The sequence below is a fragment of the Staurois parvus genome, unplaced genomic scaffold (assembly GCF_062004578.1).
Source record: "Staurois parvus isolate SC_StPar_1 unplaced genomic scaffold, SC_StPar_1.0 ptg000047l, whole genome shotgun sequence".
Classification (NCBI taxonomy): domain Eukaryota; kingdom Metazoa; phylum Chordata; class Amphibia; order Anura; family Ranidae; genus Staurois; species Staurois parvus.
Genome location: NW_028317843.1, coordinates 2,926,830 through 2,942,138, shown reverse-complemented (window position 1 = coordinate 2,942,138; position 15,309 = coordinate 2,926,830). Strand labels below are relative to the sequence as shown.

Sequence of the window (15,309 nt, the reverse complement as noted above, 5' to 3'; positions counted from 1 at the left end):
AAATGTAAATATACACATTTTATCCTTTGCATAATGAAAGGGAAAGTATAGTGATTTTTGGTCAATTTTAATTACATTTTTCTTTTTTTTTCATTTGTCTTTTTTGAAAATTATAAAATTATATTTATCTATATTTTTTATTATTTGTGAGTAATTTTTTTTTTAAATTAACATTTAAACAATTCTCAGTTTGCAGGTCTTGGTAGGCTTTCTAAATGAAAACCGAGCACTGCCTACATGCTTGTTGACAACCCATGTAAACTGACTAATCCAGATAAACCCCAACAGTGTTAGGAAAAAGGAAGGGGCTGCCCCTTCTCTAAATCATTTAGTTGTGTGTGATTTAACCCAGATATTCATGGGGTAGTCCCAACATGGAAATGATCAGCTTCCAGAAAAGATTATGGTGTCACATCAGGCTCAGCACCTGCTACCAGTAAGAGGTATGAAGTATTCCTATGCAATAGTTCATATTTACTACTATCAAAAATTTAAATTTTTGTTCAGTCCAGCACGATACATAAATAAATACCATACATACAAGGACACTGCATGTTCCTTTTTAAAGGTTATGGCTATTTTAGCTGGTTTTGAGCCAGTGCTCTAAAAATAAATTGCAATCCTGCCATGGAATGTCAAATTTGGCAGTGGTAAAACAGGAGACAAACCATGGCAAACACTTATGAGTACTATCCCTACACTGAACATTGGAATCCTGATCAAGCATCCTGTAAACCATTTAATTTATGACTTCAAAGTACAACTCCAGTCAAAATGTTTTTCTTTTAGTTATTGATAGACTTGAGAAAAGCAAATGCTTCTGCCACATTTCTATTGCTTTCCGTGACCCCACTGAAGAGGTTTTACTTCACTTCCTGTCCCTGGGACAGCAGCACTAACAGTGAGGAGAGCCATTGTCACTTGGACTAAAGACAGGGACACTAAAGCAGGCCATACATGGGTGAAATTCCAAACAATTTTTCGATCGAAACATAATTTGTTCTGTTATCCGATAGTGCCACCAATGATTTCGAAAATCAGTCGTTTTTCATGTATTTTCCAGCATGCCCGATAAACGAAATGGGGAGGAACCACGAAAATTGGCCGCTGCCATTACCCCACTAACAGAGCAAAAATCATCCGATTATTCTTGGGTCTGATTTTCAAAGGAAAAATTGTTTGAAAAATGACCACTGTATGGCCGGCCTAAGGGCTGGTTCACACCAGCTGGTGTGCAGTGTGATCTGGCTGAGATCTGCACTGTGAAGATACAAGGAGCTTGGCGGATTGCACTGTTTCTTTTCTTGTTAAAATGAATTTTATTAAGCTGTCACAAAGACATTTCATAAAGTTCAATTACCTGCCGAGAGGATTGCCTCTAACTGCGCTGGGCTGATAAAAAGTAGTGCATGCAGTACTTTTTCTCAGCACACATCACTACAACGCCGTGGTGTCAACCAGGCACATAGGAGACAAGGCATTTTCACTTATGGAACTGCACTGGAATAGTTGCCCAATGTAGTCCCACCAGTAATAGCTCTTCCCCATTTACTGGAAAAAGTGCTTTCTGTATTCCCATTGGAGAGAATTTAGATTAATTCCTGTACCCAGTGGTGAGATTTCCCATCACTCCCTATCCCCACATTATGTGATCACTGTGGAAATTATGAAAAGTTAATGTGGCTCTAAAACATCGTATCTGCATTCATGTTTTTTTTTTTATTAAAAAAGCTAATTTTTTAGCAACATTGGAGTGCTGGAGGCAGTCATACTGTATGGTCTGAATTTTGTAGAATAGCACCATCCATTCTGTTTGTTGCTTCATCACCCACTATTGTTAGGTTCCTTCTCCTATTTCCCCAATGAGGACAAAGACTAGAAACCCGAAAGACAATCTATTTCTTCCCCACTCTATCCAAAACCTAAAGAAAAGTTTGGGCTTTGGATCGGGCTCTATCTTGTGAGCACTATTACAGGAGCTGCCTGTACTGACCTCCTTCTGAATATATACCTTCTATGGGGTTGATTTGCTAAAGGCAAATAGACTATGCACTTTTGAAAGTGCAGTTGCACTCTACAAATGCAGTTTCTCCAAAGCTTAGTACATGAGGGGGAGCTCTGCTGACTTCCATCATGTAATCATGTTCAAGCAAAAAGTCTGTTTTTTTTTCCTTGCATGTGATTGAGTATTCTTTGCAAAGTGAAGCTTCCCCTCATTTACTAAGCTCTGGAGAAAATGCACTTGCAGGGTGCAACTGCACTTTGCAAAGTGCACAGTCTATTGGCCTTTAGTGAGCTAAACTAGAGCGATTCATGTAGCAAAATGAGCTTCTTGCTGATTAGAAGGCTCCAACTCTGGTTCCCAGGGTATAAGATTGCTGCAGAGAGGGACGCTGCTTTATGCAGTTTAGCTCTACTGGATGACAACTGGGGACAGACTTTTTCATATGGCTCAAGGCAGATTTGCTACCTAAATGAGCAGTAAATCTCTAATTAACCATTTCAAATAAAAAAGAGATTCAATAGGGCTTTGTTACTTTTTGAGTTATTGACCCGGAACAAATATGCAGAACAGTAAAGGCAGAGAAAAAGTTTGAACTCCGCATCTGCTTTCTGGGTCAGTGACTCAAAGTATTACAGCCAGAGGGTCAAAATTGTAGCCAGACAACTAGCATATTCAGACAGAAGCCAGCAATAGTAGGCTCCATGTTTCTCAAACAGAATTGGGCTCTATCACATGAGCGCCATGGCTGGCTTTACTTTAACCACTTGCCAACTGCCCTATAGCAGAAATACTGCTACAGGGCGGCATTGGTGTTCAAAATCACATATATATATATATATATATATACACATGATTTTACATTTCCGACCGCGGCTGTTAATCTCCAGGCCCAGGCCAGTAATTACTTGCCGGCGCCCAGTGATTTCTGAGGATCTCAGATGAGGAGGAGGACTGTTTTGTTTACTAACAGTTCTCCCTGTCAGCTCGGGCACACTGCTGTGGATGGCTGTGCACAGCACAGCCATCCACAGCAGTGTAATTACAATGAATCACACACATCTGGTCCCTTAGTAAAACACTCCCAGCACACAGTTAACCCATTGATCTCCCCTCATGTTAACCCCTTCCTGTCCAGTGCCATTAGTACAGTGTCGGTTCTTTTTTTTAGCACTGATCACTGTATTGGTGATTCTGGGGATGTCAGTGACACCAAGTCAGTTCCCGCCGCAGTCCTGTTATAAGTTCCTGATCACCGCCATTACTAGTAAAAATGAAAAAAAAAAAATCCCAGTATATATACCGCCATTTGTAAACACTATACATTTTACGCAAACCAATTCATTTACACGTATTGGGATTTTGTTTAGCAAAGACATGTAGGAGAATACATTTTGGCATAAATTTATAATTTGTTTAAAATTTTTTTTACTGGACATGTTTAATAGCAAAAAATCAAAAATATTGTTTTTTTTCTCAAAATTGTCAGTCTTTTTTTTTTATAGTGTAAAAAATAAAAAAACACACAGGAGATTGAATACCACCAAAAGAAAGCTCCATTTGTGGGACAAAAAGGACGTAAATTTCATTTGGGTGCAGCGTTGCATGACCGCGCAATTGTCATTGAAAGTAACACAGCACCGTAACGCAAAAAATGGCCTGGTCAGGAAGGGGGGTAAATCCTCAGGAGGGCAAGAAGAATGATTTCAGTTTCCAGTGCAATTATAAGTAAATATCAAAGAGAAAAGACAGGGCTTTCCAAAACATAAAACGTGAGCAATTCTATAAGCATGTCTGGACAACTCACACTACCTGCAAATAAAGAAACAGAAAGAAAATGATACATTTAATATATAAAAAAAATCATGAATTACCAAAAATCATCTCCACCACTGCTTCTGGTACTTGCACGCTCTCTGGTTTTTAGTCGTAACATCTCCATGACACTTTTGGCATAAATGTCTCGCAGGTTCACATTTATGTCTGACTCCGTACTTATGTTTTTCATGAGTTTCTTCAATGCCTCCCTCTGTCTGAGTGCAGCTTCCTTCATCTTTAATGTAAAGTAACAGGCAGCAAAGCGGTCATTTATAATGGCAATGGGCAATGCTAAGACTAAAATCCCCGACAAGATGCACAGGAAGGCAACTATTTTACCAAATGTGGTGTCCGGCCTAATATCGCCATAACCAACAGTTGTCATTGAGGTTGTCGCCCACCACCAGGCACTTGGTACACTGGTAAAGGTTGTGTCAGGGACGTTGTACTCAACAGCATATTCCAGGGCTGAGAATATGGAGATACCCACTGACAAGAAGAGAAGTAACAGACCTACTTCTTCATAGCACTGGGCGATTGTCAATCCTAAAGACTTCAAACCTGCAAAAGAATAGCAAAAAAGTTATTTGGCACATATTGATTCATGTATATTCTACCATTATGTACTTTACAGAGGACACTTAAAGACACAACTGCCTATGCAGAGGAAGGGTGTCTGCAGATAAAAACAAACTTTGCAACTTTGACCAGAGTTGAATAATGCCCTGGCTATAGGTGTAGGATGTTTACATATCTCATGAAGACTGACTGAGAAACGCCCAGAGATTGCACCCCCCATCCTGTCTTGTTGCGTGGATGTTGCTAAGAGATTTTCAGCTGTTACTGCTCACCTCATCACAAGAGTGATCTTTTTCTCTGATTTAGGGCTCATGTACACGGGGTGTTTGGAAAACTCTTCTGAACGATGGAAACTGACTGCTGGAAAACGTAGGTTAAAAAAACCTACGTGGTTAGCCACGTTTGCATACCGCGTTTATGAACGTTTATGTGCCTTTATAACCTTCCCAAATGCCCAGAACGCACTGAAAAATAGTAAAACATTAACTATTTCAGACATTTTGAGAGAGCAGAAGCAGAGAGAGCAGTATGTGTTGAGATGACCTGTCTTTTCTGGTTGTATTCACTATAGATCCCATCATGAGCATAATGCGGCACATTCTACCATTTTTTCCATCACGCGAAACCTGGAACTGACTGCGCTGGTGTACTAGGTCCATTGGAATACATGGAAAACTCTTTGCATGCATTTCTGATGATGCAAAAAGGCTCTGGACAGCATTTGGACATGAAACAGTTCAAAAAAGCTTCTAATCGCAAACAAAGTTAACCACATTTACAAGCGTTTACACGTGCTTACAAGCATTTGGCGTTGAAACGCCAGTAAAATCTACTCCTGAATGCAAGTTTGGTGCGTTAAAAAAAACGACTGTAAACTCAACTGCTTGGAAAACGACTGTAAACGACTATGTGTACATGGACATAGGAAAACATTTGGGAGAGTTCAGGGGCTGCTGAAAAAAACGCTGAACAGCTCCTAAATGTCAGTTTATCAACTGCAGTGTACATCAGCCCTTAAACTCCCCCACATGTGCTGCTCCGAGCTCAGTGTTTGAGAGCTCACTCCTGTGATGGTGGAGGTGAACAGTAACAGCTGGGAGTGTCTTAGCAAATGGCCCACCAACAAGGCAACCTTTGAAAGGTTTCCAGTCAGGATTTATGAGGTATGTAATGGTATGTAATGGCCTGCACTTATAGCAAGAGCATTATTCAACTTTGGTCAAAGCTGCACAGGTTGTTTTTATTTACAGACATCTCATACCTGTATAGGCATTTTGTTGGTAAAAGTGAACTATGCCTTTAGCCTTTCATGTCAGTCCCTGCCTTAAAGGAGCTTGAAGTCACCCATGATGTTGCTCTTGCTATCCCATCTAATAGTAACTGTACATAAAGGTTGTTTGCAAGCTCTTTATTGAAATCCTGCTCATGCCACAGCTCTCTGGTAATTCCTAGATAGCAGCTGTCAAACTCTATGTAAAAATCGACTTTTAACTTTGCTGTTTTCAGCTTTACTGGGTTCTGACAGCCTGAATACAATGACATCAACCTAGTTGGCTGGAACTATTACTTTATTTATCACTTAGCTGAAGTCAATTCTAATATAGGTAAATATGAATATTCATGGTGATATCTTAAGCTAGGTTTGCAGTGCTTCAATGTGGAAACAAGCCACCATTGTATGTTGAAAGGATACCATCAACACTGGAAATCTGGCTGTGACACTTTCAACACTAATAATGAATCTAAAATTTACTGATGCCCTCCAAGTTACTCCCTCTCGGTAATACTTGTCATCCTAACACCTAGCCTGTTTAACCTCCTAAATTTAAAACTTAATTTACCATATAAATAATCCTCATCACTAAAACTCTGAGCTTGCTTAATCCCTAATGTAATTCTGAACAGTGCACTTAGGGATTCATTTACTAAAGCTGGTTCTCTCAGAATCTTGTGTACCTATGAACAGTAGCCAATTAGCTTCTAACCTCAGTTTGTTCAATTAAGCTTTAGCAATAAAACCTGTAAGCTGATTGGTTTCTATGCAGAAGTGCACGAGATTCTGAGTGAACCAGCTTTAGTAAATAAACCCCTTAATGTCACCTTAAATAATATCCATAAACTGCAGATTTCTCCTCTTCCAGCAAGCTCTTGAAGTCTGATCTCATCTGTCCATGATCCATGGGCAGCTTTGCAGTGAGTCTGCCAGGTGCCGTACAGCTTCTCAATGAAAACTCTTCTGTCCTAGGGAGACATGCAGAGTAGATCACCCTATTCATTCCAAAGGGAAGACAGTCAGTTGTTGGCCTCAATGATCAACAGTTCTACCATTTAAGAGAATCTATTGGCCAGGAGAGTTTCTGTGAAGAAGCTGTATAGCGCCAAATACCCCCCAACAAAGATCTCAGACGATCTGCTAAACCATCACAGATGTAATTTTGAATCCAACTTAAACCATAATGAAGGGACACCATACACATAATGTCAGCCCTATCTAAAATAACTCTGGTCCTTCAGTGGCACTAAGACCTCCCCTACCTGCAGTGACAAATCAGTAGATACAAATAATATCTTATCAGTAGTCACTACACTAGTTCTCAATCTGAAAAAAACAATATAACTAATTGCAGAAGGTTGGGAATGCTCATCTGGCACTAGGTGAACACTAGGTGAACACTAGGTGGTCTCTCAAACCTTCTTACTCCACCTCTTATACTCTTCTGACACCAATTGCAGCTCAAATCAGTGTAAGTTTCTAACTTATCACTCCACGTCTTTCCCTGTTGTTAACCATCCCTGGCCTTTCAAACCCTGTTATGCAGGACTTACGCTTATGCATCTGTACCTAGCCACAGGGCTGGCTTTCCCTTCACTGTAGCAACAGTTTGACTTGCAGTGATTTGGAAAATATTAACTCTATAGACATATAATATATATACAGTGCTCAGCATAAATAAGTACACCCCAACAGATTTGTCAGAAAACCTTTACTTTCCTATCAGAATCAAACTTTTCTATGGGACACTATACTACAAAATACACCCACAAATTGATTGCAAACAAGATTTGTTAATTTGCACATACAAAAAAGTATTTTACCTAACAAATTAATTCAAAACTATGTTGCAAAAATGAATACAGCCCAATGAAAGTCTTATGAGCAAAGCTAAATTTTAGATGACAAATCCTAATAAACGGTTAACTACAGGTGAGTCTAATTATTCATTAAACAGGTGTCCAGCAGACAGTTGATTATAAAAGGGTGTTACCTAGCAAAGCAAGCCCCTTCCCATTTCATGCTGTCAGCAATGGCACAACATGGAAGAGAAAGGCCTGCGAAAGAAAATACTTTCTATACACAAGAAACGTGAAGGCTACAAGAAGATCAGCAAAGCTTTACTTATTGGTCAGAATACTGTAGCAAAAGTGATATAAAAATTTAACAAAGATGGAACTGCAACCATTCCACAGATATGTCCAGGCTGTCCATGGAAGTTAACACCTTGACAGGACCGTCTTCTGATGAGAAGGGTTGAAGAAAATCTCCATGCAAGTTCACTGCAAAAGTTCACTGCTCTATATTGAAAGAGAAGATACTATTATCACTCCGTGCTCTCGGTCGTCATGCACTTTTCCAACCTGACAATGATCCAAAACACACATCTAAGGTCACTGCTGCATTTCTAAAGAAGAACAGGTGATTCAGTGGACAAGTATGTCTCCTGATCTGAACCCAGTCGAACACCTATGGGGAATTCTGAAGAGACAAGTTGAGCATCACTCTCCATCCAGCATCCAGGCTCTAAAAGAGGTCGTTCTTGAAGAATGGAAAAATATAAATGTCGCAATTTGTCGCCAACTTGTTCATTCCATGCCTAGAAGACTTACAAATCATGGGGGTCATAGAAAATACTAGATGTATTAGTTTTTGTTGTGGGGTGTATTCATTTTTGCATCAATTAATTTGAGTAAAACTGAAGATTTTGTAATCCAAGTTCAAAAGAGGTGTGCTCATGTATGCTGAGCACTATATATATATATATATATATATATATATAATCCCATTGGGTTTCATAATACAACCTTGTTTTCTTGCTGGGTGAACTAAAAAACCATAACCTGTAAGGCTCTTACTTCAAATACTTTGCATTTTCATTCCATGCTCTGTTGAATATTAATACATATGTATTTCCTTTTGACTGTGTTCTGCCACGGACCTGATCCTATGGGAGGCTGATGAGAATTTTAATAACTGGCTGCCTGTGGCATCAGCGTCGCAATAACAGGGAAGGTTAAAGGATGAACAAATGTATTTAATAATAATTATTTTTTTCATATATTAATGTTTCACAATCTCTTGAGCAGCAGTCAAAAAGAAATGAATGTATTTTAATTATTTATGTTTAGGGCTATAAGAAATGAGTTATGGGTGTATGAAATTTATTATGTACCAAAGGCTATATTTACTGTTGTTGAATTTTAAATGTGATTTCAATTGTCATTATTTAAAGAGCTGGATCATCATAAAAATATGTGTGTGAGATAATAAAATTCATATTCTGATTTTTAAAAAATTGCTTTTTGTTAATCTTCCTTTAGTCTTACTCGAATATACTTAAGGTCTTTATACTGGAATGCTGTATTATATTAATTCTAGATGAAGTACTGTATGTAGATATGGTATTTTGCTTATGTAGTGCTGACAATCTTTCTTGTGTTGCTTCACAGAGAACATTGAACTATTCAAATCAGTCACTACACTCAGGGGAAGTGTATGCTTAATGCCCCACAGTCATACACATGCAAGTACAATTTTGGTGGAAACCAGTATCTACAGCAATTTTTTTCTGAAAAGCATGTGGGTGGGTGCAGCATGGTGCAACAGCAGTAAACACACTGTTTGAAATAAACAAAACTTGTATTGAAGGAACAGCCCAAAAGACAAAGACAACCCAGTGGGGGAAACCCAACTGGGAACACTCACATTTCTGTGCGGACCTTTAGCTGGGAACAGGTTCTGATGCACAAACAGCATCTGTCTCTCCCCTTTGAGCTTAGACTGATGTCTTGGCCAGTCTAAGCCCAAAGGGGAGGATTCCGAAAAAGGATGGCGTGTCTCTATCAGGTCGCTTCTTGATTGGAACAATCCCTTATTACCGTTCACTATTCCTGACAGACCTGTACACTGTCCCTATCCTACCCACTTTCTAGAAATCCTGGGAGCAGGTGCTTAAAAAGGCACCACTGACACAAGATGGGCACCAGGGTGCTTTGTAGGCAGCATAGCCAACGGGAGCCCTACCTCAGGGGACCAAAGAAGCCATAGCGAAACCAAGTTTCTCTCTACTTCCTCTCCAGATGCAAGAACTGCTCCAGCTGAGCTCCACCTACAGTGGAGGACTGGGACTGCTCCTGCCTACAAGCATACATCATTTAAAACCCTTGTCCCACTGAGGAGATTTGCCTTCACTTCCTGTCCCAGAGACATAATGGGAAGCAACCAGATATTTCTCCACAGTGATTTAAGATCCCCTTTTAGACAGTTGTCACTGGAACAGATTTTCCACTGGAAGATTTACCGCTCTCCTCCTGTTCTGGTTTATCATCATCTTTCCACGTAACAAATAAAGAGAGACACTCTCCCCAGCAGGAACACAGATAGCAATAAAAACCTAAGGGAGATTCTAATACTTTCCTACTCTAGTCAAAGAAATCTGCTAACCATTCAATCAAAACAAAAATGCATTGTGCATTTGTGCATACTGCTGAACTTTTTGATTGGCTTCAAAGGCTGATTATTTTTTTTTAGATCAATTAAGTTTTTATTTTGATAGGTAAATTTAGTTGTCACTGTAGACAGTGTGGCTGTAATGGTTGTTAGGTTAAAGCATACCTTGCATACTGTAATCAGTGTTGCTGTGTTCTGCTAGTAAGGTCTGCTCAGTAGGTTCAGCTCCTACCTGTCTGATAGCTCCCTCTTCATCCAGAAAGCTTGGGAAGCTTCTGAATAATAGGTGTGGAGCTATGCAGATGGCATCATGAATATTAATACAGCCCTGTCCAATCCCAGAGAGAGAGGCTCTGATGGTATGCTGGGTAACTGTATATATTCAGTGAGCACTGAGTTCTGGGTCTTTCCCGCATAGGACTGTTCCAGCCTGGAGAGGGTGTGCTGCCCTCCCAGGCAATGCTGCTGCATCTGCTGCCATAGGCCCCAGATGGGCTATCTGAGGGCCTGAATGTTGAGACTGGGGTTCTGCTAGAGCTGATTGAGGGGCTGTCTACTGAAGATTCAGTCTGGTAACATAGAGAAAGGCAACCATCTGTCCTTGGGCCTTTTGAGTGCAGACACCCCTGAAAGAATCTTAGAGACTTAATGCTGCTAAAATCCCTCTGGTACTAGGGAGGCAGCTGCAAATCTAGCTAAAGGGGACACCAACTGGTTTCCTGAAGAGCCTTGTCCATTTATAGCTTATCCGAAAGAATACCTAAGTCATCCACTGTACATAGTTTTTGTTTTTGGAGTATCCCACTTAATTCCCTCAACCCTATCCAAGTTCTCTAAAATTAAAAACAACAAAAACAGCTCCTCTAGACTGGTCATTGAAGAAATGTGAATGAGCCTATGTGCTTGGCAGCGGGACAAATCTTGTGTGGAAAACCTGAACAGAATTCTTGCGGCTCTTACAGGAGTAGCGCTACAGATGGATCCACACTTTCTTTGTCCAAGCAACCACTGTCACCTGGGCTGCAATTGAGAAAAATCCAAAATTTTGAGATATCACTGCAACAGGAATGCAGACCAATAATTCTTAGTGATCATTCCAGGTCAGAAGGCATTGAAACCACAAGCAGACAGGAAACTAGCCTCTTCCAAAGGAGTTCAGCATTGGCCTTCACATTATTCTATCAGTAGTGGCCAAGAGAATAACAGCACAGTATTACAGTTACTCAGAGTAACCAGACTTTACTTGACGGTGCTCAGATCAGAGAGATACACTAGATTGCTGAAAGTATTGGGACGCCTGCCTTTACATGCACATGAACTTTAATGGCATCCCAGTCTTAGTCCATAGGGTTCAACATTGAGCTGGCCCACCTTTTGCAGCTATAACAGCTTCAACTCTTCTGGGAAGGCTGTCCACAAGGTTTAGAAGTGTGTCTATGGGAACGCACTGAAACCACAAGCAGACAGGAAACTAGCCTATTCCAAAGGAGTTCAGCATTGGACATCACATTATTCTCTCAGTAGTGGCCAAGAGAATAACAGCACAGTATTACAGTTACTCAGAGTAACCAGACTTTACTTAACCAGACTTTACTTGACGGTGCTCAGATCAGAGCGAGATATACTATATTGCCAAAAGTATTGGGGTGCCTGCCTTTACATGCACATGAACTTTAATGGCATCCCAGTTTTAGTCCATAAGGTTCAAAATTGAGTTGGCCCACCCTTTGCAGCTATAACAGCTTCAACTCTTCTGGGAAGGCTGTCCACAAGGTTTAGAAGTGTGTCTATGGGAATGTTTGACCATCCTTCTAGAAGTGCATTTGTGAGGTCAAGCAAAAATATCAGACGAGAAGGCTTGCCTCACAATCTCTACTCCAATTCATCCCAAAGGTGTTCTATGGGGTTGAGGTCAGGACTCTGTGGAGGCCAATCAAGTTCCTCCACCCCAAACTCGCTCATCCATGTCTTTGTGAACCTTGCTTTGTGCATTCGTGCGCAGTCATGTTTGAGCAGGAAGGGGTCATCCCCAAACTGTTCCCACAGAGTTGTGAGCATGAAATTGTTATGGTCATGAACATTGGTATGTTAATACCTTAAGAGTTCCTTTCACTGGAACTAAGGGGCCAAGCCCAACCCTGAAAACCAACCCCACAACATAATCCCCGCTCCACCAAACTTTACACTTGGCACAATGCAGACAGGGAAGTACTATTTTCCTGGCAACCGCCAAACCCAGACACATTTATTGGACTGCCAGACAGGGAAGTGTGATTTTTCATTCCAGAGAACACGTTACCACTGCTCTAGAGTCCAGTGGTGGCGTGCTTTACACTACTGCATCCGACGCTTTGCATTGCACTTGGTGATGTAAGGCTTGTATGCAGCTGCTCAGCCATAGAAAACCCATTCCATGAAGCTCTCTGCACACTGTTGCTTTGCTAATCTTAAGGCCACACAAAGTTTGGAGGTCTTTAGCTATTAACTTTGCAAACAGTTGGTGACCTCTGACCCCATTCTGTCATTTTACATGGCCCATCACATTGAGTTGCTTTTGTTCCCAGTTGCTAGCACTTTGTTATAATACCACTAACAGTTGACTGTGGAATATTTAGTAGCAAGGACATTTCATGGATGGACTTACTGCACAGGTGGCAACCTATCACGGTACCACACTTGAATTCTCTGATCTCCTGAGTGCAACCCATTCTTTCACAAATGTTTGTAGAAGCAGTCTGCATGCCTAGGTGCTTGATTTTATACATCTGTGGCCATGGAGGTGATTAGAACACCTGAATCTAATGATTTTGAGGGGTGTCCCAATACTTTTGGCAACATAGTGTATATTATGATAGGTAGCTGATGAAGCTATTGCTATTTATAAAACTGATTGTTTCACCTATAGGAAGAGCACTACTGTCCTGTATTTTGTCTGTTATTATTCAACTTATAAAAATATATTATACAAACTGCCAGCCATAACAAATCCAAAGCTTTACATTAAACAACTGAGAGAAAAATCTACATACTTAGATATGCAGAAGATAACGCACCAAAGGGTAAACATACAGATGGTTTGAAAAGCTTGCTGATTAAGGCAAAAGAGAAAAGCTTATAAGAATGCTTGCTGCTTACCATGAAAAAAAAAAAAAGAAAACTAAAATTATCTCATGCGGCCCTATTAAGATTCAGCTAATAGAGGAGAAAAAAGTTCAGACAGTAGCAGAATTTATTATCCTGTTTTTTGAAAATGGAAACTGCAGTTACAAAATCAAAGACCTTTGCTTCTAGTGAAAAGCTGAGGCACAAGATACTATCAAGCAGCCTCACACCAACAACAAAATTTCTGAGCCACTGCCTTCTAAGTAAAAATAAATAACTTTGTAACTTTGATCCTAAAACTCAAATTTGGGTTCAGCCCCCTTACTGCCAATAGACCCCTGTTCCCTGAAGGCACCCAGCCTATATGTTATATTTAGTTTTTTATACACTTCTGACGTCTTAAGGCTGGTCTTCTCTCTAAGGGTTTTCTGCTAGATAAGCAGTCTATGATGATGCAGAGAGCAGCGCTGAAGTGATGATGTCAGTGTAGCTCTTTGCATTATTCTGTTGCATCATTGAATGAAGCTAGGACGCTGGTGGAAGATGCCCTGAATTCAGAGCCATCAGAATTCCAGGTATAGTGACATAGGGCATTATTTAGCCCAGAAAACGGAGGACATGTTGTGGCACAGAAGAAGTATTGCAGGGGACAACTCCAGTTTGAAAGTAAATATTGCTTTTTTTATATTATGAACTTGATAAAGATTCATTTTAGTTAAAAAATGATAATAATAATAAAGTAGAGATGGGGAAGTGTTTGTATTCATAATTAAAATTAGGTATATTTTTAGTTGGTTTTTTTTTCATAATTTTAAAAAATATATAATTTTTATGCATTTTTTTAATTCATTTTCTTTTCTTTTTTTCTATTTAAATGCAGTATTGTCCTTAAAGATGTACTACTATACTACAGTTTTTTTGGTTTGTTGTTGTTTTGTTTGTGTATATGCTGATAGTTTGTCACTCTTACCCTTAACGCAGGTGGTAAGGTGCTGTAGCTGGCTTCTGTGTTCTTCACCTATAACAGCTCCCTTTCCCGTAAGTTGCCCCCAGGATTTATATACAGTGCTACAGTACCTGACTACCAGGCTGGGGCAGATGCGAACTGAATACAGAAAACAGGTACTTGCGGTTGGCAGAGGGATTCAATGACAGTCCAGGTACAAGGCAGGCAAGGTTCAGAGTAGTCAGGGTCCAAACTGTAGTCAAAAGGCAGGCAGAGTTCAGATAATAGTTGATATCTGATCCAAGGTTATTAACAGGGGAATCCAAACAGCAGAGCAGGACATACAGACAAGGAGCTTGAGCACGTATTATACACACTATCAGAAGCATGAGACTGCTGGTTTGGCTGGTTTAAATCAGGTTTGGTCTCCGCCAGAGACTGGCCACATCAATCACCTTGCAGGTGAACAGACAGGGAGATTGTATCACAGCCAAAACCAGAATGCTGGAATGAGACTAGCAACTGCGATGGATCAGGAGTGCTACATTCTCCTGGCACAGTTTTCCTTCAGGTCCACTGGTTTGGCCTCAGGAATTGATTGTTGTTACTGTGGAACTGGGTGGAGCCTAAAATGTAAAATGCTAACTTCCCATCAGATCTTCCTCTCTCTATTTGACAACAACCAGAGCCGGATAGGTGATGCTGAGATACTAGTTCCCTGATAGGTCCATCTTTCCTCTGAATGACACTCTGTTAGACAGTAGATGGACCTTGATGGGTGACTCTGATGTTCTAGTTCCCCATTAGGTCATTCTCTCCTCTGACTGACAGCCAGTTGCAGGGGGCAGAGTCTTCAGCTACCAGTGGGCTCATACCTGGCACCTAATGTTGACATAGGACGCAATGTTTGGGAGTAGAGCCTGAGAGGTGAAGCTCTTCCCCAATAGCTCTCAATAATCTGGGCATCAAAGAGCTTTTTTGTCATTGCCATGGTGACCTAACGACCGGGACTTGTACATCCATACTTCAAAGTGGTATGAAAGTCCACAATACTTATCTCTGCTGAAATGGTCTGACACTCACAAAGTCCCTCACAGGCTGCAGCATCTTATCCCCAGCTTCTTCCAGGTATCTTTC

The 15,309-nt window shown here is 40.5% G+C and overlaps 1 protein-coding gene across 1 annotated transcript in view; it reads right to left on the bottom strand.

Moving 5' to 3' along the window:
* Positions 1-3,835: 3,835 nt before the first annotated feature.
* The window catches only part of KCNV1 (potassium voltage-gated channel modifier subfamily V member 1), a 34,542-nt gene continuing 23,068 nt past the window's right edge, over positions 3,836-15,309 (bottom strand). The window contains exon 2 of the mRNA XM_089664345.1: positions 3,836-4,381. Coding sequence (XP_089520471.1) covers positions 3,873-4,381 — 509 coding nt within the window. The 3' untranslated portion in view covers positions 3,836-3,872. The remainder of the gene's footprint in view (positions 4,382-15,309) is intronic.